The sequence below is a fragment of the Anomaloglossus baeobatrachus genome, chromosome 1 (assembly GCF_048569485.1).
Source record: "Anomaloglossus baeobatrachus isolate aAnoBae1 chromosome 1, aAnoBae1.hap1, whole genome shotgun sequence".
Lineage (NCBI taxonomy): Eukaryota > Metazoa > Chordata > Amphibia > Anura > Aromobatidae > Anomaloglossus > Anomaloglossus baeobatrachus.
The window spans coordinates 372,655,710-372,682,658 of record NC_134353.1 but is presented as its reverse complement, the minus strand read 5'-3'; the positions used below and the strand labels follow the sequence as shown (position 1 = coordinate 372,682,658).

The 26,949-nt window shown below is 50.3% G+C and overlaps 1 protein-coding gene across 1 annotated transcript in view; it reads right to left on the bottom strand.

Annotated features, from left to right (window-relative positions):
• MAST3 (microtubule associated serine/threonine kinase 3) overlaps positions 1-26,949 on the bottom strand; it is a 234,959-nt gene that overhangs the window by 24,876 nt on the left and 183,134 nt on the right. Inside the window, exons 17-19 of the mRNA XM_075342574.1 lie at positions 25,979-26,144; positions 16,043-16,144; positions 27-149 (exon numbers count right to left, since the gene is read on the bottom strand). Of these exons, the coding sequence (XP_075198689.1) occupies positions 27-149; positions 16,043-16,144; positions 25,979-26,144 (391 nt within the window). The remainder of the gene's footprint in view (positions 1-26; positions 150-16,042; positions 16,145-25,978; positions 26,145-26,949) is intronic.

The following is a 26,949-nucleotide window of genomic DNA, read 5'->3' as shown; positions in this document are numbered from 1 at the left end:
GTAATACACTGTTAGAACCTACTTACTGTCAAAATAACTGGTGTCATCATCAGCTTCCAGTTGCGGCACAAATTCTGCTTTCTGTCTCAGAAGTCCATTCCAGTCCAGGGGGCGGAAGAAGACATGATGCTTTACTTCTTGGGCACCTCCTGTGTAATTATGCCAATATGTAATATAACAGGTGAGAAATGCAATACATATTTAGAGATTAACTCTGGAAGGGAGCATAGGCTTTTTGTCAATGCTGAATTACCAAAACAGAGGATATCCTTTAGTATATCGTAAAGCCTCCTTCACACAGGACAATAATTGACAGATCAAGCTCAACATCACCATCCCATGTGAACATACCACTAGACTGTGATTGTGCAGGCATAAAAGTAACTGGTCAGTAGCACATCGTGTGTAAACAAGTTACAGAGAATATGAGAACTGTATAGGAACTGAAGAATCATATTAACAATTATATTGTTACATCAGCTCGTGTAAGGTCTTTAACACAATCAACTTTTAATATCTGTGAACCATGTATGTTATGGGGAGAAATCAGTCTGTGTGAACTCATCTCCCATGAATTTCCTTCACCACTCGAGTTGTCAACTGTGATAGAGGAATAGGCAAAAAAACAATTTCTAATAAGGTGCAACACATAGAAAAGTATCAGAATTCTAGAAGAGGAGCTATAAATATTATCTTAAAAGAGGACTTTTATTAAATACATCTAGGTGCAACCAGGAAGAAGCTATACTGCGAAACTCGCGTCGGGCAGGAGGCTACAGCACATAGAGCTTTATTGATCCGTGGTAAGGTTCTCATTTCATGAAATATTTTATTTATCCTGGATTTCTACAAAGAACCTCAGCACTATGCAAGCATTAAGCATTGAACTTGCACATATTAGATTCTCATTCTCCAATTTGGCAAATATAGCACTAGATGTCACTATTCCTTCAGATATAATTCTATGAACCTTTCTTTTATCTGCACTTTGAGTGATCTATTACTACAATATATTTTAGGTTATAATTTTGCTCTGTGTTGCAGCCCTTATTTGAGGCTCTTAATACTCCCTTATTTTTTGTGTTTTAATTATTGTATTTAATAAAAACCATCGCTTAAGATAATACCAAACTTATATCTCTTCTCTGGAATTTGATAGTTTTCCATGTATTGTATCTATGCATGAAGAGTTTTGTGACATATTAAGGACACTTTAATGATTTTCTAATAAGCTGCATAAACTATAATGTGTCCATTTTACAGGCCAGCTAGAGGAGGTAAATCCCACGTGAAAGGGGTTAATCACTAGTAAACATACACTACTCACAAAAGTTTAGGGATATTTGGCTTTTGGATGAAAAAGGGAATTTTGTTTACTTACCGTAAATTCCTTTTCTTCTAGCTCCTATTGGGAGACCCAGACAATTGGGTGTATAGCTTCTGCCTCTGGAGGCCACACAAAGTATTACACTTTAAAAAGTGTAACCCCTCCCCTCTGCCTATACACCCTCCCGTGGACCACGGGCTCCTCAGTTTTGGTGCAAAAGCAGGAAGGAGAAAACTTATAAATTGGTCTAGGGTAAATTCAATCCGAAGGATGTTCGGAGAACTGAAGACCATGAACCAAAAGAACAATTCAACATCAACAACATGTGTACACAAAAGAACAACCAGCCCGAAGGGCACAGGGGCGGGTGCTGGGTCTCCCAATAGGAGCTAGAAGAAAAGGAATTTACGGTAAGTAAACAAAATTCCCTTTTTCTTTGTCGCTCCATTGGGAGACCCAGACAATTGGGACGTCCAAGAGCAGTCCCTGGGTGGGTAAAAGAATACCTCAATAAAAAGAGCCGAAAACGGCCCCCTCTTACAGGTGGGCAACCGCCGCCTGAAGGACTCGCCTACCTAGACTGGCGTCTGCCGAAGCATAGGTATGCACTTGATAGTGCTTCGTGAAAGTGTGCAGACTAGACCACGTAGCTGCCTGACACACCTGCTGAGCCGTCGCCCGGTGCCGCAATGCCCAGGACGCACCTACGGCTCTGGTAGAATGGGCTTTCAGCCCTGAAGGGAGCGGAAGCCCAGAAGAACGGTAGGCCTCGAGAATCGGTTCCTTGATCCACCGAGCCAAGGTTGACTTGGAGGCCTGAGAGCCCTTGCGCTGGCCAGTGACAAGGAGAAAGAGCGCATCTGAACGGCGCAGGGGCGCCGTGCGAGACACGTAGAACCGGAGTGCTCTCACTAGATCCAAAGAGTGCAAATCCTTTTCACACTGGTGAATTGGATTAGGGCAAAAGGAAGGCAAGGAGATATCCTGATTTAGATGAAAAGGGGATACCACCTTAGGGAGAAATTCCGGGACAGGACGCAGAACCACCTTATCCTGGTGAAAAACCAGGAAGGGGGCTTTGCATGACAGAGCTGCAAGCTCAGACACTCTCCGAAGTTATGTGACTGCGACCAGGAAGGCCACCTTCTGCGAAAGACAGGAGAGAGAGACATCCCGCAGCGGCTCAAAAGGCGGCTTTTGAAGAGCCGTCAGGACCCTGTTAAGATCCCAAGGTTCCAACGGACGTTTGTAAGGTGGGACCATGTGGCAGACCCCCTGCAGGAACGTGCGGACCTGCAGAAGTCTGGCTAGACGCTTTTGAAAAAACACGGATAGCGCCGATACTTGGCCCTTGAGAGAGCCGAGGGACAAACCCTTGTCCATTTCAGATTGTAGGAATGAAAGGAATGTGGGTAAGGCAAACGGCCATGGCGGAAAGCCGTTATCAGCGCACCAGGATAGGAAGATTTGCCAAGACCTGTAATAGATCTTGGCGGACGTTGGCTTCCTGGCTTGTCTCATGGTGGCAATGACATCCTGAGATAACCCTGAAAACGCTAGGAGCCAGGACTCAATGGCCACACAGTCAGGTTGAGGGCCACAGAATTCAGATGGAAAAACGGGCCTTGTGACAGCAAGTCTGGGTGGTCTGGAAGTGCCCACGGTTGACCCACCGTGAGATGGCACAGATCCGGATACCACGACCGCCTCGGCCAGTCTGGAGCGACAAGAATGGCGTGACGGCAGTCGGACCTGATCTTGCGTAGTACCCTGGGCAGCATCGCCAGAGGGGGAAACACATAAGGCAGTCGAAACTGCGACCAATCCTGGACTAAAGCGTCCGCTGCCAGAGCTCTGTGATCCTGAGACCGTGCCATGAAGGCCGGGACCTTGTTGTTGTGTCGTGACGCCATGAGATCGACGTCCGGCGTTCCCCAGCGGCGACAGATCTCTCGAAACACGTCTGGATGCAGAGACCATTCCCCCGCGTCCATGCCCTGACGACTGAGAAAATCTGCTTCCCAGTTTTCTACGCCCAGGATGTGAACTGCGGAGATGGTGGAGCCTGTGGCTTCCACCCACTGCAGAATCCGCTGGACTTCCTGGAAGGCTTGACGACTGCGAGTGCCGCCTTGGTGGTTGATGTAGGCGACGGCAGTGGCGCTGTCCGACTGGATTCGGATCTGTCTGCCCTCCAGCCACTGATGGAAAGCCAATAGGGCTAGATATACTGCCCTTATCTCCAGGATATTGATCTGAAGGGACGATTCTATCGGAGTCCAGGTTCCTTGAGCCCTGTGGTGGAGAAAAACCGCTCCCCAACCTGACAGGCTCGCGTCCGTGGTGACCACGGTCTAGGTTGGGGGTAGGAAGGATTTTCCCCGAGACAGAGATGTGGGTAGGAGCCACCACTGAAGTGATGTTTTGGTTGCAAGGGAAAGAGATGTTCTTGTCGAGGGAAGCCGCACTCTTGTCCCATTTGCGAAGAATGTCCCATTGGAGTGGCCGTAGATGGAATTGCGCGAACGGCACTGCCTCCATAGCTGCAACCATCTTCCCCAGGAAGTGCATGAGGCGCCTTAAGGGGTGTGACTGACTCCGAAGAAGTGATTGCATCCCCGCCTGCAGAGAAAGCTGTTTGTCCCGCGGTAGCTTGACTAACGCTGGCTGGGTATGAAACTCCATCCCGAGGTAAGTCAGTGATTGGGTCGGTGTCAACTTGGATTTCGGGAAATTGATGATCCACCCGAACTGCTGGAGAGTCGCCAGAGCGACGGTAAGGCTTTGTTGACACGCCACCCGAGAAGGGGCCCTGACTAGGAGATCGTCTAAGTAGGGGATCACCGAGTGGCCCTGAGAGTGCAGGACCGCCACGACGGATGCCATGACTTTGGTGAAAACCCATGGGGCTGTCGCCAGGCCGAAAGGCAATGCCACGAACTGGAGGTGTTCGTCCCCGATGGCGAAACGCAGGAAACGTTGATGTTCGGGTGCGATCGGCACATGGAGATAAGTATCCTTGATGTCGATCGATGCTAGGAAGTCTCCTTGTGACATCGAGGCGATGACCGAGCGGAGAGATTCCATCCGAAACTGTCTGGTTCTCACATGTCTGTTGAGTAGCTTGAGGTCCAGAACGGGACGGAATGACCCGTCCTTTTTTGGCACCACGAACAAGTTGGAGTAAAATCCGCAACCACGTTCCTGAAGGGGAACGGGAATCACAACTCCTTTGATCTTTAGAGCGTCCACTGCCTGAAAAAGTGCTTCGGCCTGTGAGGGGGGTGGAGAGGTTCTGAAGAAACGAGCCGTAGGTCGGGAGCTGAACTCTATCCTGTAACCATGAGACAGAATGTCTCTCACCCACCGGTCTTGAATATGTGGCCACCAGGCGTCGCCAAAGCGGGAGAGCCTGCCACCGACCGAGGATGTGGCTAGGTGAGGCCGAGAGTCATGAGGAGGCCGTCTTGGAGGCAGTGCCTCCTGCGGCCTTTTGGGGGCGTGACTTGGACCGCCACGCATAGGAGTTCCTCTGGCCTTTCTCCGGCCGGTTGGACGAAGAGGATTGGGGCTTGGGAGGGACGAAAGGACCGAAACCTCGATTGGATTTTTCTCTGCTGAGGTCTCTTAGGTTTGGACTGGGGTAAGGAGGAGTCCTTTCCCGAGGATTCCTTAATAATCTCATCCAATCGTTCGCCAAATAAACGTTCGCCAGAAAAAGGCAAACCAGTTAAGAACCTTTTGGAAGCAGAGTCTGCTTTCCATTCGCGCAGCCACATGGCCCTGCGGACTGCCACGGAGTTAGCAGATGCTACAGCCGTACGGCTAGTGGAGTCCAGGACGGCGTTCATGGCGTAGGACGAAAAAGCTGATGCCTGAGAGGTCAAGGAAGAAACATGCGGAGCAGAATTCCGTGTGACAGCATTAATCTCAGTCAGACAAGCCGAGATTGCTTGGAGAGCCCACACAGCCGCAAAGGCCGGGGCGAAAGACGCGCCCGTGGCCTCATAGATAGACTTCACCAAGAGCTCTGTCAGTGGCATCCTTCAGGGATGAGCCATCGGCAACAGACACAATGGACCTAGCAGCCAATCTAGAGACTGGAGGATCCACCTTGGGAGAGTGTGCCCAGCCCTTAACGACTTCAGGTGGAAAGGGATAACGCGTGTCAGAGTGCCTTTTAGCAAAACGCTTGTCCGGGACCGCTCTGGGCTTCTGGACAGCGTCCCTGAAGTTAGAGTGATCAAAAAACGTATTGCGCGTACGTTTGGGGAATCGAAATTGGTGTTTCTCCTGCTTAGAAGCTGACTACTCTACAGGTGGAGGCGGGGGAGAGAGATCCAACACCTGGTTGATGGACGAAATAAGATCATTTACTAAGGCGTCCCCCTCAGGGGTATCAAGGTTGAGGGCGAAGTCAGGGTCAGAGCCCTGAGCTCCCACGTCCGCCTCGTCATCCTGAGAGTCCTCAAGCTGAGATCCAGAGCAGCGTGAGGAGGCCGGGGAAGAGTCCCAGCGAGGCCGCTTAGCCGGTCTGGGACTGCGATCCGGGCAGGAGTCCTCCGCCTGGGACCTAGGGGCTATCCTGGGAGCGCGCTGCGGCGCGGACCGAGAAGGCCCTGGAGGAGACAAACTAACAGGGGCCAGTGCCTGTGAAGAGCCCGGTCTGGACTGCAATGCCTCAAGGAGCTTAGATGACCATTTGTCCATAGACTGTGCAATGGATTGAAAAAGTGACAGAGAGTTCCTCAGCGAAAGAGGCAACTGACGGTGACTCTGTTCCTGCAGCCTGCTCAGGAGGAGCAGGGGGATCTACATGAGCCGAGGGGCCCACAAGTGCCCGAGGCTCCGGCTGAGCAAGCGTGGCAGGAGTCGAGCATTGATCACAGTGAGGGTAGGTGGATCCCACAGGCAACATAGCCCCACAAGAGGTACAGGCTGCGAAAAAAAACCTGTGCCTTAGGGGCTTTGCTCCTTGTGGACGACATGCTGTAAGCAATAAGTGTCCCTTAGGAGAGCGACCACTGAGGGTATGGGAAAGGGTTATACAGCCGTTCCGAATATATATAATATATACCGTATTTTTCGGACTATAAGACGCACCTGACCATAAGACGCACCCTGGTTTTAGAGGAGGAAAAAAGGAAAATAAAATTTTAACCAAAAAATATGGTCATGACACACTGTTATGGGGCGAGGATCTGCTGCTGACACTGTTATGGGGGTAATGTCCCCAAATTCTCTACTAAGGTACCCCATTCTGATAAGGATCCTCCTGCCTTGTATATGATCCTGCTCATATACCCCCCATCCTGCTAATATACCCCCCATCCATCCTGCTCATGATATAAACCCATCCATCCTGCTCATGATATGCCCCCATCCATCCTGCTCATGATATGCCCCCATCCATCCTGCTCATGATATGCCCCCATCCATCCTGCTCAAGATATGCCCCCATCCATCCTGCTCATGAAATGCCCCCATCCATCCTGCTCATGAAATGCCCCCATCCATCCTGCTCATGAAATGCCCCCATCCATCCTGCTCATGAAATGCCCCCATCCATCCTGCTCATGAAATGCTCCATCCATCCTGCTCATGAAATGCCCCCATCCATCCTGCTCATGAAATGCCCCCATCCATCCTGCTCATGAAATGCCCCCATCCATCCTGCTCATGAAATGCCCCCATCCATCCTGCTCATGAAATGCCCCATCCATCCTGCTCATGAAATGCCCCCATCCATCCTGCTCATGATATGCCCCCATCCATCCTGCTCATGATATGCCCCCATCCATCCTGCTCATGAAATGCCCCCATCCATCCTGCTCATGAAATGCCCCCATCCATCCTGCTCATGAAATGCCCCCATCCATCCCGCTCATGAAATGCCCCCATCCTGGTAAATGGCGTGTATCCTGTGGCACAGGAAAAAAAAAATAAACGTTTATACTTACCCTTCCTCACTCCCTGAAGCACCGATCTCTGTCTCAGCTGCAGCGCCGCTGTGTGGAGCCGTCACCGGTGTCTGCAGCATCGCGTCTTCCTGTCTGTGCCGGCGGTAAGCTGATCTATTCTGGTGGATACTAGCGGCGCGCACAGCGATGACGTCATCGCGGTGCGCGCCGCTAGTGTCCAGATCAGCTGACCGCCGGCACAGACAGGAAGACGCGATGCTGCAGGGGGGCGGCTCCACACACGGTGACGGGTGACTACACTGATTCACTGCACCCCGCGCTGATAATGATGCACGGGGGGCAGTGAATACAGCCGCACATGATCACTCCAGGCTGTAGTTGCCAGGGGTGATCACGGCCGGCTGCTAATTATGCACGCACCCCCCCGCCCATCACCCCGCCCACCTGTCAGCGCCGGTTTCGCTGAGAGATGATGGGCGGGAGGATGGGCGTGCATATGTAATGAGCGGGCCCACGTGGTCACGGCAGGCTGTTACAGCCTGCTCGTGCCGCCGATGACCCGCTGCACCCTCATTCCCCGCAGCCTTATAGTCAGACCATAAGACGCACCCCCACTTTCCCCCAACATTTGGGGGGAAAAGAAGGGAATTTTGTTTACTTACCGTAAATTCCTTTTCTTCTAGCTCCAATTGGGAGACCCAGACAATTGGGTTGTATAGCTATGCCTCCGGAGGCCACACAAAGCATTACACTAAAAGTGTAAAGCCCCTCCCCTTCTGCCTATACACCCCCCGTGCTCACGGGCTCCTCAGTTTTGGTGCAAAAGCAAGAAGGAGGAAAAAATTATAATTGGTTTAAAGTAAATTCAATCCGAAGGAATATCGGAGAACTGAAACCATTCAACCTGAACAACATGTGTACACAAAAAACAGGGGCGGGTGCTGGGTCTCCCAATTGGAGCTAGAAGAAAAGGAATTTACGGTAAGTAAACAAAATTCCCTTCTTTGTCGCTCCATTGGGAGACCCAGACAATTGGGACGTCCAAAAGCAGTCCCTGGGTGGGTAAATAATACCTCATAATAGAGCCGTAACCGGCTCCGTCCTACAGGTGGGCAACCGCCGCCTGAAGGACTCGCCTACCTAGGCTGGCATCTGCCGAAGCATAGGTATGCGCCTGATAGTGTTTCGTGAAAGTGTGCAGGCTCGACCAGGTAGCCGCCTGACACACCTGCTGAGCCGTAGCCTGGTGCCGCAAAGCTCAGGACGCACCCACGGCCCTGGTAGAATGGGCCTTCAGCCCTGAGGGAACCGGAAGCCCGGAGGAACGATAGGCCTCGAGAATTGGTTCCTTGATCCACCGAGCCAGGGTTGATTTGGAAGCTTGTGTCCCTTTACGCTGGCCAGCGACAAGGACAAAGAGAGCATCCGAGCGGCGCAGGGGCGCCGTACGAGAAATGTAGAATCTGAGTGCTCTCACCAGATCTAACAAGTGCAAATCCTTTTCACATTGGTGAACTGGATGAGGACAAAAAGAGGGTAAGGAGATATCCTGATTGAGATGAAAGGGGGATACCACCTTAGGGAGAAATTCCGGAACCGGACGCAGAACCACCTTGTCCTGGTGAAACACCAGGAAGGGGGCTTTGCATGACAGCGCTGCTAGCTCAGACACTCTCCGAAGTGATGTGACTGCCACTAAGAAGACCACCTTCTGTGAAAGGCGCGAGAGAGAGATATCCCTCATTGGCTCGAACGGTGGTTTCTGAAGAACCATCAGCACCCTGTTCAGATCCCAGGGTTCTAACGGACGCCTGTAAGGAGGTACGATGTGACAAACCCCCTGCAGGAACGTGCGTACCTGTGGAAGTCTGGCTAGGCGCTTCTGAAAAAAGACAAGAGAGCGCAGAGGCTTGTCCCTTAAGTGAGCCTAGTGACAAACACTTTTCTAATCCGGATTGAAGAAAGGACAGAAAAGTGGGCAAGGTAAACGGCCAGGGAGCAACGCCCTGAGCAGAGCACCACGACAGGAAAATTTTCCAAGTCCTGTGGTAGATCTTGGCGGACGTTGGTTTCCTAGCCTGTCTCATGGTGGCAATGACCTCTTGAGATAAACCTGAAGACGCTAGGATCCAGGACTCAATGGCCACACAGTCAGGTTCAGGGCCGCAGAATTCAGATGGAAAAACGGCCCTTGAGACAGCAAGTCTGGTCGGTCTGGGAGTGCCCACGGTTGGCCGACCGTGAGATGCCACAGATCCGGGTACCACGACCTCCTCGGCCAGTCTGGAGCGACGAGGATGGCGCGACGGCAGTCGGCCCTGATCTTGCGTAACACTCTGGGCAACAGTGCCAGAGGAGGAAACACATAAGGGAGTTGAAACTGCGACCAATCCTGAACTAAGGCGTCTGCCGCCAGAGCTCTGTGATCTTGAGACCGTGCCATGAACGTCGGGACCTTGTTGTTGTGCCGGGACGCCATTAGGTCGACGTCCGGCATGCCCCAGCGGCAACAGATCTCCTGAAACACGTCCGGGTGAAGGGACCATTCCCCTGCGTCCATGCCCTGGCGACTGAGAAAATCTGCTTCCCAGTTTTCTACGCCCGGGATGTGAACTGCAGATATGGTGGAGGCTGTGGCTTCCACCCACAGCAGAATCCGCCGGACTTCCTGGAAGGCTTGACGACTGCGTGTTCCGCCTTGGTGGTTGATGTATGCCACCGCGGTGGAGTTGTCCGACTGAATTCGGATCTGCTTGCCTTCCAGCCACGGCTGGAACGCCTTTAGGGCAAGATACACTGCCCTTATCTCCAGAACATTGATCTGAAGGGAGGACTCCGGCTGAGTCCAGGTACCCTGAGCCCTGTGGTGGAGAAAGACCGCTCCCCACCCTGACAGACTCGCGTCCGTCGTGATCACCGCCCAGGATGGGGGTAGGAAGGATTTCCCCTTCGACAATGAAGTGGGAAGAAGCCACCACCGAAGGGAGGCTTTGGCTGCCTAAGAAAGGGAGACGTTCCTGTCGAGGGACGTCGACTTCCTGTCCCATTTGCGGAGAATGTCCCATTGAAGTGGACGCAGATGAAACTGCGCAAAAGGAACTGCCTCCATTGCTGCCACCATCTTCCCTAGGAAGTGCATGAGGTGCCTCAAGGGGTGTGACTGGCCTTGAAGGAGAGATTGCACCCCTGTCTGTAGTGAACGCTGTTTGTCCATCGGAAGCTTCACTATCACTGAGAGAGTATGAAACTCCATGCCAAGATATGTCAGTGATTGGGCCGGTGTCAGATTTGACTTTGGGAAATTGATGATCCACCCGAATCTCTGGAGAGTCTCCAGAGCAATGTCCAGGCTGTGTTGGCATGCCACTCGAGAGGGTGCCTTGACAAGCAGATCGTCTAAGTAAGGGATCACCGAGTGTCCCTGAGAGTGTAGGACTGCTACCACTGTTGCCATGACCTTGGTGAAAACCCTTGGGGCTGTCGCCAGGCCGAAAGGCAGTGCCACGAACTGAAAGTGTTCGTCCCCTATGGCGAAACGCAGGAAGCGCTGATGCTCTGGTGCAATCGGTACGTGGAGATAAGCATCTTTGATGTCGATTGATGGTAGAAAATCTCCTTGGGACATTGAGGCGATGACGGAGCGGAGCGATTCCATCCGGAACCGCCTGGTTTTCACGTGTTTGTTGAGCAGTTTTAGGTCCAGAACAGGACGGAAAGATCCGTCCTTTTTTGGCACCACAAATAAGTTGGAGTAAAAACCGTGACCCTGTTGCTGAAGAGGAACAGGGATCACCACTCCTTCTGCCTTCAGAGTGCTCACCGCCTGAAGAAGAGCATCGGCTCGTTCGGGGGGCGGAGATGTTCTGAAGAAACGAGTCGGAGGACGAGAGTTGAACTCTATCCTGTAACCGTGAGACAGAATGTCTCTCACCCAACGGTCTTGTACCTGTGGCAGCCAGGCGTCGCAAAAGCGGGAGAGCCTGCCACCGACCGAGGATGCGGTTTGAAGAGGCGGAAAGTCATGAGGAGGCCACTTTGGGAGCGGTTCCTCCGGCGGTCTTTTTAGGACGTGACTTAGACCGCCATGAATCGGAGTTCCTCTGATCCTTCTGTGGCCTGTTGGACGAGGAGAATTGAGACCTGCCCGCGGGCCGAAAGGACCGAAACCTCGATTGTACCTTCTGTTGTTGAGGTCTGTTTGGTTTGGACTGGGGTAAGGATGAGTCCTTTCCCTTGGATTGTTTAATGATTTCATCCAATCGCTCACCAAACAGGCGGTCGCCAGAAAGTGGCAAACCGGTTAAGAACTTTTTGGAAGCAGAGTCTGCCTTCCATTCACGGAGCCACAAGGCCCTGCGGACTGCTACCGAATTGGCGGATGCTACCGCCATACGGCTCGCAGAGTCCAGGACAGCATTAATGGCGTAGGACGCAAACGCCGACGCCTGAGAGGTTAAGGACACCGCCTGCGGAGCAGAGACACGTGTGACTGCATTAATCTGCGAGTGACAAGCTGAGATAGCTTGGAGCGCCCAGACGGCTGCGAATGCCGGAGCAAAGGACGCGCCGATAGCTTCATAGATGGATTTCAACCAGAGCTCCATCTGTCTGTCAGTGGCATCTTTGAGTGAAGCCCCATCTTCCACTGCAACTATGGATCTGGCCGCCAGTCTGGAGACTGGAGGATCCACCTTGGGACACTGAGCCCAACCCTTGACAACGTCAGGGGGGAAGGGATAACGTGTGTCTTTGAGGCGCTTAGAAAAGCGCTTATCTGGACAAGCTCGGTGTTTCTGTACTGCCTCTCTGAAGTCGGAGTGATCCAGAAACGTACTCATTGTACGTTTGGGAAACCTAAAACGGAATTTCTCCTGCTGAGAAGCTGACTCCTCAATTGGAGGAGCTGGGGGAGAAAGATCCAACACCTGATTGATGGACGCTATAAGAGCATTCACTATGGCGTCTCCTTCAGGTGTATCTAGGTTGAGAGCGACCTCAGGATCAGAATCCTGATCTGCCAACTCCGCTTCATCTAGAGAGTCCTCCTGCTGAGACTCTGAGCAGTGTGATGAGGTCGAGGGAAGCTCCCAGCGAGCCCGCTTAGGCGGTCTGGGACTGCGGTCCGTGTCGGAGACCTCACCTTGGGACCTATGAGTCACCCCAGGAGCACTTTGCTGCTCCAACCGAGGGGGGCCTGGGGTCAATGACTCCACAGTGGCCGGGGCCTGTGTTACCGGTCTGGACTGCAAAGCTTCTAGTATTTTAGCAGACCATTTATCCATAGACTCAAAGTTTGTCAGCGAATACTGCAAACTCCGTCCCTGTCACCTGGACAGTGGTAGCAGGTGGTTCCACCTGGGCCACCAGTGGCAGAGGCTCTGGCTGAGTAAGTGCCGCAGGGGCCGAGCATTGCACACAATGAGGGTAGGTGGAACCTGCCGGTAGCATAGCTGCACATGAGGTACAGGATGCAAAGTAAGCCTGTGCTTTGGCACCCTTGCTTTTTGCGGACGACATGCTGTTGTCTCCTCAGAGTACAATCCGGGAGGGTATATAGCCAAAAACCAACAGTGCGACCGTACAGAGTATATGTATAGCAAATAAGCATATATATATATATACACACTTCGGCACCCAGGGGGCCAGCACTTAGTAACAGGTGCGGCTTACCGACCGCCCAAAGCGGTTGTGTGACCACCAGATTCCCTGCCTGGGCCTCCCAGAGCCGTGTTGTCTCTCCTCTCCAGCTTCAGAAGTGCTGACAGGAATGGCTGCCGGCGTTCTGTGAGGAGGAGGGGGCCGTGGGCGTGCCCTAGAAAGTGCGGGAATCTGGTGCCCCACTGTGCTCAGTGAGGGGGGAGGAGGATACAAAGTATGCTCCAGCCCTCAGCTCTGACGTGCAGTGCAGCGTCCCTCCCTTCCCCTGACTGGCAGGCCGGGGGGGCGGGAGTATGCGGCACTAGGCCGCAGAAGCCGGGGACTAAAGTTATAAGCGCGGCCGGCAAACAAGCACGGTCAGCGCGGTAGTCCCGGCGCACTAACACACCCAGCAGTGCTGCAGCGTGTATAACACAAGCGCTCCATGCGCCGTCCCCACGGGGACACAGAGTACCTCACAGTAGCAGGGCCTTGTCCCTGACGATACCCGGCTCCTGTCCAGCAGATTCCCCAGGGGCTGCGGAGGGAGCACGGTCCCAGTGTCTGGAGACCGATTAGGATCCCACTTCACCCAGAGCCCTAAAGGGATGGGGAAGGAAAACAGCATGTGGCTCCTGCCTATGTACCCGCAATGGGTACCTCAACCTTAACAACACTGCCGACCAGAGTGGGGTGAGAAGGGAGCATGCCGGGGGCCCTGTTATGGGCCCTCTTTTCTTCCATCCGATATAGTCAGCAGCTGCTGCTGACTAAATTGTGGAGCTATGCGTGCATGTGTGCCTCCTTCACACAAAGCATAAAAACGGAGGAGCCCGTGATGCACGGGGGGGGGGTGTATAGGCAGAAGGGGAGGGGCTTTACACTTTTAAGTGTAATACTTTGTGTGGCCTCCGGAGGCAGAAGCTATACACCCCAATTGTCTGGGTCTCCCAATGGAGCGACAAAGAAAGCCAGTTACAGTGGTATGTCACCCCCCAAACTGTCAATGTCTAAATTTATCATGTGACCTTGAGCATCAATTACAGCTTGACAATGACTTTTCATGCTGTTCACAAGTGGAGTTATTGTCTGCTGAGGTATGGGATACCACTCTTTAAGGGTGGCCCTCAAGTTATTAAGGTTCTGGGGTACAGTGTTACGAGCTTCTAAAAAGTGACTCAGCTGGATCCCATAGGTTTTCTAAGGGATTCAGGTCTGGAGAAAGTGTAGACCGCTCCATTTGAGGCACTCCAGTCTCCAGCAGCCATTCCCTAAGTATGTGATCTCGTTATGCTGGAGCATTGTCGGCCATGAAGATGAAATTAGGCCTGTGTTGTTCATACAGAGGCACAACGATGTTATTCAAGTAGTAGGAGCTTGTTACTGTAGCATTCACAAAGTGTAGGGTATTTCTGATGCATAGTGCTCTCCTTGACGTTTCCAACATGGTTAGCGGTAATCATGTTTGCTCAATGCTGTTCACTGATCATTCGATTCACACCAAGGCCCACTGGTCCCTCATTCAGCAAGACTATATTTGTGCCTGTAGGTGTGGTCAGATAGCTTGCAGGTCATCCACGCTGATGTAAATGGTTTTGAATGGTCTGACATGACACTTGGATGCCTCTCCCCTCCCTTAAATGTGCCTGGAGTTGCGTTGTATTCATTATCCAGTTCCAAAGGCCATTATTCACCATGAAGTGGTCATCAGTGTCGGATGTGGCCAAAGGATGTTCACTTCTATGCCTGTAACTCTTCCAGTCTCTCTGTATCTCTGCTACATTCTGACACTAAGCTCTGTGGCTACATCCATCTGAGAACATCCTGCTTGACGCCTCATCATGGCGAGGTACTGTTGATCAATTGATAAGTGTTGTCTTGGTCTCATGATGTCAAAATGTGAACATGATTAGCAGGAATTTTTAAACACCAATTTGAATTGAATCTCAAAACTTATTGGGCTTATATGTATTAAACTACTGTTTTGAATTTTGTCATCAAGCTCCTTGTTAAAGAACAGCAAGTTGTGCAAAACTTACTGAAACATTGAACAGGTGGACATGTGCATTCACAAGATTAGAGAAGATCCCATTAGGTTCACCTGAAAAGGTTAGAGGGCATTTTATCATGAAATTTCACCCGAAAGCCAAATATCCCTACCCTTTTGTGAGTAGTGTAAACCACACACAATAATGGTCAAAAGTTTGGACATATGTTTAACAATGGTTTTCTTTTTTTCTTATTGGAATGTGCACATTAAAGTTTAAGACTGAAGGCAGCAAAACCACAAAGGAACAAATATAGAAACAAGGTGTAAAGGAAAACGAGCGAAACAAATAATGTATCAAATCTTACATTCCTTTAACCTCTGAATGAAAAACGAACCTCCAGGCTACGTCAGGGCTATATGACCAAGAAGAGGAGGCATGGAGTGCTGCATGAGGTGATATGGCTGCCACAATCACCCAACCTCAACCCAAATAAGATGGTTTGGAATAAGCTTGGACTGCAATGAAAAGATTAAGCAACCAACAAGTGCTCACCACCTCTGGGAACTATATCAAAGCTGTTGGAAAGTCAGTCCATGTGCCTACTTGATAAAGCTGCTTGAGAAAATGCTAAAGGCAAGTAAAACTGTCAAAATAAAAAGAGGAGCCTTTGAGGAATCAAACGTTTAATATATTCAGTTTTTTTTTCGTGTGTTTCCTAAATTCTAATTACCGAAGAGGCTTTTTCATGGTTTTACTGCCTTCAGTCTGAATCAATAAAGTGCACATTCCAATACGAACAAGGAAAACAACTACATAAACAGGTATGTGCCAACTTTTAACAGGTACTTTATGTGCCAGGCAGCCTCCTTCTGTTCCCTGTCTGTAGCTCAGATAACAGTACCTACCGTGATGTAAAGCTTTACCCCTAGTCCATATTACAACTGAAAGCTATGGGAGAATCTGCCTGCTGCCATCTCTAAGGTGGGAAGTAATTCTGGGCTGTCGTATAATATTTTAGGAAATACTTCTATTATGGACTCCTATCATCACTTCATGGACCTTCTCAAATGTGATTGTTTCTTTATCACAGCTATGAATTCTGCAAATGACTCCTGGTTAATGTGCAAGCAAACATCCTCAAAAACCATATTATACATAACGTTTACCTGTCCCAAGGCGCTCCAATGCATTCTGCCTCAATAGCCGTGTGATAAGATCTTGTGCATCGACTGGAAGAGACTCTTCCCCTCCTGGCCAAACTATATCATCTGCAAATAAAGCATGGCACACAAACTCAACATTAAGAGTATAAAAAACCTGCAATAAGATCAAGAGGTAGTGAGGAGAAGGAAGTACAGTTGTGTTGGAAGACAGGAGTGGAAATGTGAGACATTAGAAAGGTACTGTAGGGAAAGTGGGCGAGTAGTTCTTTGGTTTAAACTGTTTATTTTTCAGCAAGGATAAAATGATAATGCAAAACAAAGCGAAGCGAAACTGTTGTAGATTATACAACTAGGGCTACCAGCCCAAGAAATACAAAAGAGCTGTATACAGGGAAAAACAATACAGCAGAGCCTGACCGGCTAAAAGAGTATAATACAGTAAAAGGGGAGGGGAAGGAAAGGAACAATTACTCATTGTTATGAATTTGAATAGAAAATAATTTGTACCCTACTGGAACTTATTTAATTGCAGTCCAAAAATCTAATTTTATTTATTGATTTTCCATTAGCTGACCATAACTTCCAATTACTGTTATACTTATCCCAACTGTTAATTTTCCTGTAATGTATGTATTCTAGTTTGTGGTGTCTATCCAATGTAGCGATAATGAATATTCCGTATTTTTCGGATTATAAGACACACTTTTCCTCCCAAAACTTTGGGAGGAAAATGAGGGGTGCGTCTTAAAATCCGACTGTAGCTTACCGGGAGGTTGTGCGGAGGGGTCAAAGGAGGCAGGGCATGGGTAATACTATGCGGTGTGCTGTGCGATGCTGTACTGTTCATCGGGCGGCGCCGCTCTGCTCAGCTCTGTGTGGGGCTGCTCTGTACACTGATGCATCACTCTACTCGGCTGTTCCGTTCTGCTCGGCTGCTCTGTGTAGCGGACGGTCATTCTGAAGATGTCGGCGGTCAGGGTTTCAAATAGTGGCGCCTCTCATCTGTGCGCGCGCCGATTCCGCCCGCTGTACACAGCAGTCGCATCACTGGCCCCGCACAGAGCAGAATGGCGTCACCGGCCCCGCGCAGAGCGGTGTCACCAGCAGCAACCACAGTGAGTATCTGGGCCCCCTCTATATTACTCGCAGTATTGCAGTACTCCAGTACAGCCTCTGCCTCCTGTGACCCCCGCTCTGCTGCTGCCCCTCTCCCTGGTAAGACACCACCAGATTATCAGATGGCCCCCATATTTTCTTTTTTTTTAATTTTCTTTTCCTCCAAATTTGGGGTGCGTCTTATAATCCGGTGCGTCTTATAAAACGTAAAATATGGTAATTGCCCTATTCTGTGGTAGCTAGCAGTTTTGGTCTTCCTCAAGAAGATTACATGTTATATCAGGATTTGAAAGATAGAATTCAGGTTGGTAATTTGGAGGATAAGTCTAATATTAAACTCAACCCTCATGTCTCTAATATGATTAATGTGACACAATCCAGGGGAAAGAAGGTATTGAGATTTATATATGACCTACTCGGAAGTGAATAGCCAAAGGAGAAGCTGAAATTCTGCCTTAAGAGGGAGGAGACTCTGGGAAGGGTTTTCACAAAAGAGGATTGGGATAGAGCTTTTAAAAATCTCAAGAGCTTCTCACATTGCTCCAACATTACTGAGGTAGTATATAAAGTAATCTCAAGATACTATATGACCCGGCTAGGTTAAACCAAATTACCAGACTAGGAGTGACCTCTGCTGGAGGAACTGCTCCAAAAGAGCAAAATATTTATCATGTTTTTGGTCTTGTTCAAGAATTAACTTATTGGTTGAACGTAAGTAAATTGCTCTCTAACCTGATCGTAGCCGAGGTAATCTTACCCTCAGAGACAGCTCTTCTCCTTTTGGGATTGGAGAAATATCCTAGAGAGGCAAGGTTTATCATGGGCGAGTAGCTCTTTGATGAGGGCATTATATGCTTCACATAATATCACTTTATAATCTAAAGGGTTTGTCCACCTTTTGGGACCTTTTTTTGTATTTTGTTTTTTTTTTTTACTTTAATGTATGTATTTTAGCTAAAAATAATTTTTGACATTCATTTTTATTAAACATTTTGCCCCTGACATATATATCAGTCATTTCTTCTTCTGAGATACCACTTAAAAGGATGTTCACGCTTTAAGGATATATAGATGAAGTTGTGCATTATGATAAGTTATTGGACTAAAAAGGGTCCATATACTGTTTTTGCACTTTTTTTTGTCTGTGTCCGCCAGTGGATATGGATAAAGAGAGATGGATAGACAACTGGATAGAGAGATGGACATACAGTAGGGAAAAAAAAACCTATTTAGTCAGCCACCAATTGTGCAAGTTCTCCCACTTAAAAAGTTGAGACAGGCCTGTAATTAACATCATGGGTGACCACGACTAAGACAAAATGAGAAAACAAATCTAGAAAATTACGTCTGATTTGGCAAGGTTTTTTTTGCAATTTATTAATTTCCATGTAAATTGCTTAATTTAATTTATTTTTCCCCTTGTTCACCATCCCTCATTTTCCCCTCTGTATCTCCATACGTTTCTAGTTCATACACTACCCAACATTTGAAAATCATTAAAAACTATTTCAATGAAAAATAAATATCGATTAGATATAAAAGTACAACTCTGCATTGCCAAGGCCCCTTAATCACAAAACTACTGAGAACAGAAACTCTCTCCAAAAAAGAATGTTCATCAGTTTATAGGATGAAGTTAAATAGGACCTTTCACCAAATTTTTCATGTTGATCTGGAAACAGGATGTAATAGTGACTGCAGAGGGGAATACAATTTTTTTTTTTTTTTAAATTTCGCCTCTTCATTGCAGAGATATTAGCAGCCAAAGTTTTTGGCACATAAGGAGTTAAGCAAAGTTAAACCCAATTGGGTGTTATTAGAAAGTTTTCACTGGGGGTGTGTACTTTTCCCCCTGTATGACGCGGACCAATCAAAAGCAGGAACTAACACTCAATAGGAAAAAAAAGAGAATTTTGTTTACTTACCGTAAATTCTTTTTCTTATAGTTCCGTATTGGGAGACCCAGACAATGGGGTGCATAGCTTCTGCCTCCGGAGGACACACAAAGTACTACACTCAAAAGTGTAGCTCCTCCCTCTGAGCTTATACACCCCCTGGAGAACCAGATCTAGCCAGTTTAGTGCAAAAGCTGAAGGAGGACATCCACCCACAAGTAAAAACAGAGCAAGAACCGGAACAACCGGAGACTCTGTCCACGACAACAGCCGGTGATAACACGCGGAACAAGAAATTGCCAACAGGCAACAGGGAGGGTGCTGGGTCTCCCAATACGGAACTATAAGAAAAAGAATTTACGGTAAGTAAACAAAATTCTCTTTTTCTTTATCGTTCCTATGGGAGACCCAGACAATGGGACGTCTCAAAGCAGTCAATGGGTGGGAATAAACAGAAAAACTAAGAAGTAGGCGGAGCCCAACTTCACAAATGGGCGACAGCCGCCTGAAGGATGCGTCTGCCCAAGCTTGCATCTGCCGAAGCATGAGCATGCACTTGGTAGTGCTTTGAAAAGGTATGCAGGCTAGTCCAAGTGGCAGCCTGACAGACTTGCTGAGCCGTAGCCTGGTGCCTGAAAGCCCAAGAGGCACCGACAGCTCTGGTCGAGTGTGCCTTGATCCCCGGCGGGGGAGGCACCTGAGAACACTGGTAGGCATCCGAAATGGTCGACCTAATCCAACGGGCTAAGGTCGGCTTAGAAGCAGAGAGGCCCCTACGCCGACCTGTGGTTAGCACAAAAAGAGAGGTGCACCGCCTAAGAGCAGCGGTGCGAGACACATAGATCCGGAGAGCACGCACCAGATCCAGAGTATGCAACGCTTTTTCAAAGCGGTGAACAGGAGCCGGACAAAAGGAACGTAGGGTAATGTCCTGGTTAAGGTGGAAAGGAGAGATCACCTTAGGAAGAAAGTCCGGAGTTGGACGGAGAACCACCTTGTCTTGGTGAAAAACCAAAAAAGGTGACTCCGAAGAGAGCGCAGCCAAATCAGAGACTCTCCTGAGGGAAGTTATGGCCACTAGAAAGACCACTTTCGGTGAAAGACGAAACAAAGAAACCTCCCTAAGAGGCTCAAAGGGGGGTTTCTGCAAAACCGTGAGAACCAAATTGAGGTCCCAGGGATCCAAGGGCCGCCGGTAAGGCGGAATGATGTGAGACGCGCCCTGCAAGAAGGTGCGGACCTGAGCCAGCCGGGCGATACGTCGCTGGAACAGCACTGACAGAGCCGAGACTTGTCCCTTGAGAGAGTTGAGGGACAGTCCCAGCTGCAGACCGGACTGTAGAAAGGACAGAAGGGTCGGCAAGGAAAAAGGCCAAGGAGGATGGCCGGAAGAGCGACACCAGGACAGGAAAATTTTCCAAGTCCTGTGATAGATCTTGGCAGAGGAAGATTTACGGGCCCGAGTCATAGTGGAGATGACCTCAGGGGGGATACCAGAAGCCGTCAAGATCCAGGACTCAAGAGCCACGCTGTCAATCTGAGAGCCGCAGAATTCTGGCGGAAAAACGGACCTTGTGAGAGAAGGTCTGGACGGTCCGGAAGATGCCACGGCACCTCTACGGACAGATGGAGCAGGTCTGGGTACCAAGCTCGCCTGGGCTAGTCCGGAGCAATGAGGATGACTCGATGGTCCTCCATTCTGATCTTGCGCAGAACTCTGGGCAAGAGAGCTAGAGGGGGAAACACGTAGGACAGACGAAACTGGGACCAGTCTTGAACCAGAGCGTCCGCGGCGAATGCCTGAGGATCGTGGGAGCGAGCCACGTAAACCGGAACCTTGTTGTTGTGACGGGATGCCATTAGGTCCACGTCCGGAGTGCCCCACTTGCGGCAGATTGACTGAAACACTGCCGGATGCAGGGACCACTCGCCACTGTCCACGGTTTGATGGCTGAGATAATCTGCCTCCCAGTTTTCCACGCCAGGGATGTGGACTGCGGATATGGTGGACTTGGAGTCCTCCGCCCATTGAAGGATGCGTTGTACCTCCAACATTGCCAGGCGGCTGCGTGTCCCACCTTGGTGATTGATGTAGGCAACCGCTGTCGCGTTGTCTGACTGGACTCGGATGTGCTTGCCCGCCAATAGGTGGTGAAAAGCTAGGAGAGCCAGAAGCACGGCTCTGGTTTCCAGCACATTGATCGAGAGGGCTGACTCGGACGGAGCCCAAGTGCCCTGCGCTCGGTGGTGGAGACATACCGCTCCCCAGCCGGATAGACTGGCATCCGTGGTGAGGATCACCCAGGACGGGCCAGGAAGGAGCGCCCCTGAGACAGAGAGAGGGGCCGAAGCCACCACTGAAGAGAGCTCCTGGTCTGTGGCGACAGAGCCACTAACCTGTGCAAGGAGGAAGGCCGCTTGTCCCAACAGCGGAGAATGTCCAGCTGCAGTGGACGCAGATGGAACTGGGCAAAGGGAACAGCCTCCATTGACGCCACCATCTGACCCAGCACCTGCATCAGGTGCCTGATGGAATAACGGCGGGGCCTCAGCAGAGAGCGCACCGCCAGTTGGAGGGATTGCTGTTTGATTAAGGGCAACTTCACGAGTGCCGGCAGAGTCTCGAACTGCATCCCTAGGTACGTGAGCCTCTGGGTCGGAGTCATAGTGGATTTGGGCAGATTGACAAGCCACCCGAATTCGGCTAGAGTGGCGAGCGTGAGCGAGACACTCCGCTGACAGTCTGCGCTGGATGAAGCCTTGACTAGAAGGTCGTCCAGGTAATGAATCACTGCCAACCCCTGGAGGTGCAGAACCGCAACCACTGCTGCCATGACCTTGGTGAATACCCGAGGGGCCGTGGCTAACCCGAAGGGGAGAGCCACGAATTGGAAATGTTCCTCTCCGATTGCAAAACGTAGCCAACGCTGGTGTGAAACTGCAATTGGCACATGCAGATAGGCATCTCTGATGTCGATGGATGCCAGGAAATCTCCTTGGGTCATTGAGGCAATGACTGATCGCAGAGACTCCATGCGAAAATGCCGCACCTGAACATGCTTGTTGAGAAGCTTGAGATCCAGGATGGGCCGGAAGGAACCGTCCTTTTTGGGGACTAGGAAGAGATTTGAATAGAAACCTCAACCATTCCCGGGCGGGAACCGGTACAATTACTCCGTTGGCCTGCAAGGATGCCACGGCTTGAGAGAAGGCGGCGGCCTTGGAGCAGGGGGGAGTTGACAGAAAAAATCTGTTTGGCGGGCTGGAAGAGAATTCTATCCTGTAGCCGTGGGAGATGCTATCCCCCGCACCCACTGATCGGAGACGTGTTGAAACCACACGTCGCCAAAGTGGGAGAGCCTGCCACCGACTAAGGACGTTGCTGGCGCGGACAGATAGTCAAGAGGAGGCTGCCTTAGTGGCAGCAGCTCCTGCGGTCTTCTGTGGACGCGCTTTTGTGTGCCAGTTGGATTTTTGGTCCTTGGCTGAGTTAGTGGACGAGGCCGAGGGCTTAGAGGACGACCAGTTGGAGGAACGAAAGGAACGAAACCTCGACTGATTTCTACTCTGGACAGGTTTCCTTGGTTTGGTTTGTGGCATGGAAGTACTCTTCCCGCCAGTAGCTTCCTTAATAATTTCATCCAGCTGTTCACCGAACAGCCGGGACCCAGCAAAAGGGAGTCCAGCAAGGTACTTCTTTGAAGAAGCATCTGCCTTCCACTCTCGAAGGCACAAGATCCTGCGGATAGCGAGGGAATTAGCCGAAGCCACCGCAGAGCGGTGAGAAGCCTCCAGCATGGCAGACATGGCATAGGATGAAAAAGCTGAAGCTTGGGAAGTTAAGGTAACCATTTCGGGCATAGAGTCCCTGGCGAGGGAATGCATCCCCTCCAGAGAAGCAGAGATGGCTTTGAGAGCCCACACTGCTGCAAAAGTCGGGGAGAACGAGGCCCCTGCCGCCTCATATACAGATTTGGCCAGAAGGTCAACCTGGCGGTCAGTGGAATCCTTAAGAGAGGTGCCATCAGCCACTGATACAACGGTCCGGGCTGAGAGTCTAGACACCGGAGGGTCTACTTTTGGTGAATGAGCCCACTCCTTGACCACCTCAGGTGGAAAGGGAAAATGGTCATCAGAACCACGCTTTGGGAAGCGTTTGTCAGGACAGGCCCTAGGCTTGGACACAGCGGCCTGAAAACTGGAGTGGTTAAAGAACACACTCTTTGTCCTCTTAGGCGAGGTAAACTGGTGCTTTTCTGCCAGAGAGGGTTGTTCATCTGATACTGGAGGATTGAGATCCAGTACAGAATTAATGGACGCAATCAAATCACTAACATCTGAGTCACTTTCGGACATATCAATGGGGCACATGGAGTTAGCCTCCGAGCCCCCTGTAAAGGCATCCTCCTCGTCCTGCGAGTCAGCTTCTGAAACAGAGCCGCGGGACGAGGAAGGAGAGGGAGCCCTGCGTCTCCTCTTAGAAGGATGGGGTCTGGGACCAGATGATGAATCCTCTGTGAGCTCCGGACCTGAGAGAGCCCTAGCAGCAGAGGCACCGTGTGAAGGGTGCTGATGCATGTTCAGCAAAGTCCTGGACAGAAGTCCCATGGAGTCGGCAAAAGACTGGGAGATAGACCTAGAAAAGGATTCTACCCAAGCCGGGGGTTCAGCCACAGGAGCCGGAGCAGCCTGAAAGACCACAGGGGGTGCGATTCCAGGCTGAGGCATCGTCAGGTTAGAGCAGGCATCACAATGTGGGAAGGTGCTCGGTTCAGGCAGTAGGAGCTTACATGCAGTGCATACTGAATACAGCTTTGGAGCCTTGCTCCTCGTGTGAGACATGCTGCTGGAGTGGGGGCTCTGCCAGAATGACCCCCAGAGAGTATATACAGAGGTCCACAACCAGAGGTTGTGGCTTACCAGACCGCTGGAGCGGTGTTGTGTGCCCTCCATATCCCAAAGCCCGGACCCCCAAGCACCTCAGCAGAGATGCTGCAGACCAGTGCTGATCGCAGGGAAAACGCTGAGAAAATGGCCGCCGGAGCGAAGAGAGGGGGCGGGCCTTACTCTGGGAGCGGGATCTGGAGGGTCATAGAGACTTACAGGGGAGGAGACATGTACTCAGTGAGGAGTGTCCCTCCCCTGTGTAGAACGGCCGCTGGGCGGAGCCGCGCTGTCCCTCTGCATGAATGACATGCGAGGGCAGTGAAACCGAAACTAGGCCTCCGGCGAAGCCGGGGCCTAAATTTGAGCGGTGCGGCCGGCGCGCAGGCACCATCGGCGCGGTTCTCAGGCGACAGCCAGAGAACCCGCCGGAAATGTCATAAAACACACTCCGCACACTCTCCCACAACAATAAAGTACAGGGACCCCCAATATATAAACGTCTCAGGTACTTAGCTTGCTGAGACGCAGGGTTCCAAGTCCCTGGGGATGAGTGCTCCGGTCCAGCAGGATCCTGAAGGGCTGCGGATGGAGACCGGTCTCCTGCCAAGCATGGAGAACCGTGCTGGCTCCCACTTCAAGCCAGAGCCCAGGAGGGATGGTGAAGGAGCACGGCATGTAAGGCTCCAGCCTTGGAATCAACCTTAACAGCACCGCCGACACAGTGGGGTGGAGAAGGGACATGCCGGGGGTCCAGACTTGGACCCGCTTTTCTTCAAACTCTTTCCAAAAATCAGATGAGAATGCATGTGTGGATGTATGCCTCCTGAACACAAAGCGATAAACTGGCTAGATCTGGTTCTCCAGGGGGTGTATAAGCTCAGAGGGAGGAGCTACACTTTTGAGTGTAGTACTTTGTGTGTCCTCTGGAGGCAGAAGCTATACACCCCATTGTCTGGGTCTCCCATAGGAACGATAAAGAAAAAGAACATACCCAAGACTAGAGGTCTCAGTGTGAAATTCTGCAAGATAACAAGCATACTTTGGATCTGAAGCATACCATAGCATTTTTTTCAGTTGCATGATAAGGTGGATCTTGGCAACCCCATTTACATGTACTGTACTATACTGTAATTTGTCTTTGGTTTCTTGTACAGAATCTCCATAGTAAATTGGCAACAAACCCGCCACACATTAACATAGTGTTATCATGAAGAAAAAGTAAGTTTTGACAATTTAAAGCTGGGCCACAATTGGATTTTCTTTTAGCATAATAAAGTTTGCAAGTTCTTCACCTTGTAATACTATTCAGTTATATTTAGGAACCCACTCCATGACATGAAAGGGTTACTGACTAGTTAAGAGAGGGGAGGGCGAAGGGGCAAGGGCGAAGGGGCAAGGGCGAAGGGGAAGGGCGAAGGGGAAGGGCGAAGGGGAAGGGCGAAGGGGAAGGGCGAAGGGGAAGGGCGAAGGGGAAGGGCGAAGGGGAAGGGCGAAGGGGAAGGGCGAAGGGGAAGGGCGAAGGGGAAGGGCGAAGGGGAAGGGCGAAGGGGAAGGGCGAAGGGGAAGGGCGAAGGGGAAGGGCGAAGGGGAAGGGCGAAGGGGAAGGGCGAAGGGGAAGGGCGAAGGGGAAGGGCGAAGGGCGAAGGGGAAGGGCGAATGGGAAGGGCGAAGGGGAAGGGCGAAGGGGAAGGGCGAATGGGAAAAGCTAAGGGGAAGGGCGAAGGGGAAGGGCGAAGGGGAAGGGCGAAGGGGAAGGGCGAAGGGGAAGGGCGAAGGGGAAGGGCGAAGGGGAAGGGCGAAGGGGAAGGGCGAAGGGGAAGGGCGAAGGGGAAGGGCGAATGGTAAAAGCTAAGGGGAAGGGCGAAGGGGAAGGGCGAAGGGGAAGGGCGAAGGGGAAGGGCGAAGGGGAAGACTGAGAACATGCAGAACAAAAAGATGTAAAGAAGTCATTGAGAAAGTATGGGAAACGGGAAAATTGCAGAAACCCTACACTTGGCAAAGTTATGCATTTTTAATGAATAATTTCCAAAAATAAGCTTACCACTGATCACCTGTCCAAATAGCTCCTCCGGAGTATCACCAAAGAATGGAACGCAGCCCACCAAAAATTCATAGAGGATGATGCCCATTGCCCACCAGTCCACAGGCTTTCCATAACCCTGTCGTAGGATTACTTCAGGAGCTATGTACTCAGGAGTCCCACATAACTGAGCAAAAACAACATACATTCAAGCTAAACATTACAATAATTCTTTATGTAGGAGACACTGTTTGTTATGTGAAATATTGTCTGAAAATTTTGGATTCTCGTTAATTTGCTTTGAATTTTTTTTTAAGATGAACATTTTTCATAAAAACCATTAAGAAATGAATGTCTATGGTGCCCATTCGTCCAGACCGACAATTTTCCTAACTAGTCTTCATGAGGGATCATGGTGGCATCAGATTTCTGGAGTAGGTAGTACCACGGATCATCATGAATTAAAGAAGATGTGGTGTTATGCCCCCACCGTGCCTTGGCTTCCCCCATATATGTGGAGGTGGAAGATACTGGTGTGAAAATTTAAAAAGTTGCAGATTTTTTTGTGCAACACAGAGTTGTGCTATAATGTTGCAATTTACGACAGAATTCAGACAATTGCTTTGCCAAGTCGGGGGCCTATAGGTCTATATCCATAAAACAAATATAACACTAAAATGATTCTTTATGAGATATGCATTAAAATAAATAATACAAAAAGCAATCCAAATTCTAGATTAACAGTAACATCTAGGAGCTGGGCACGAAACCTCAATGAAAGAATTATATAATCTGTCTAAGGAGTAAAGGGATAAAATCCTAAATGATGTCCTATCTGTCCGCGGAGGTTACTACCCTATAAGATGCAAATGGCGCCACCGCTCAAAGAAGACTGGCCCTAGTAGTCCCTGATGGACCCAACAGTCTGAAACTAGGTTCAACCAGTTAGAAAAGAAAAAAGATAAATAGACTTGCTGGGTAACTGAAATGCA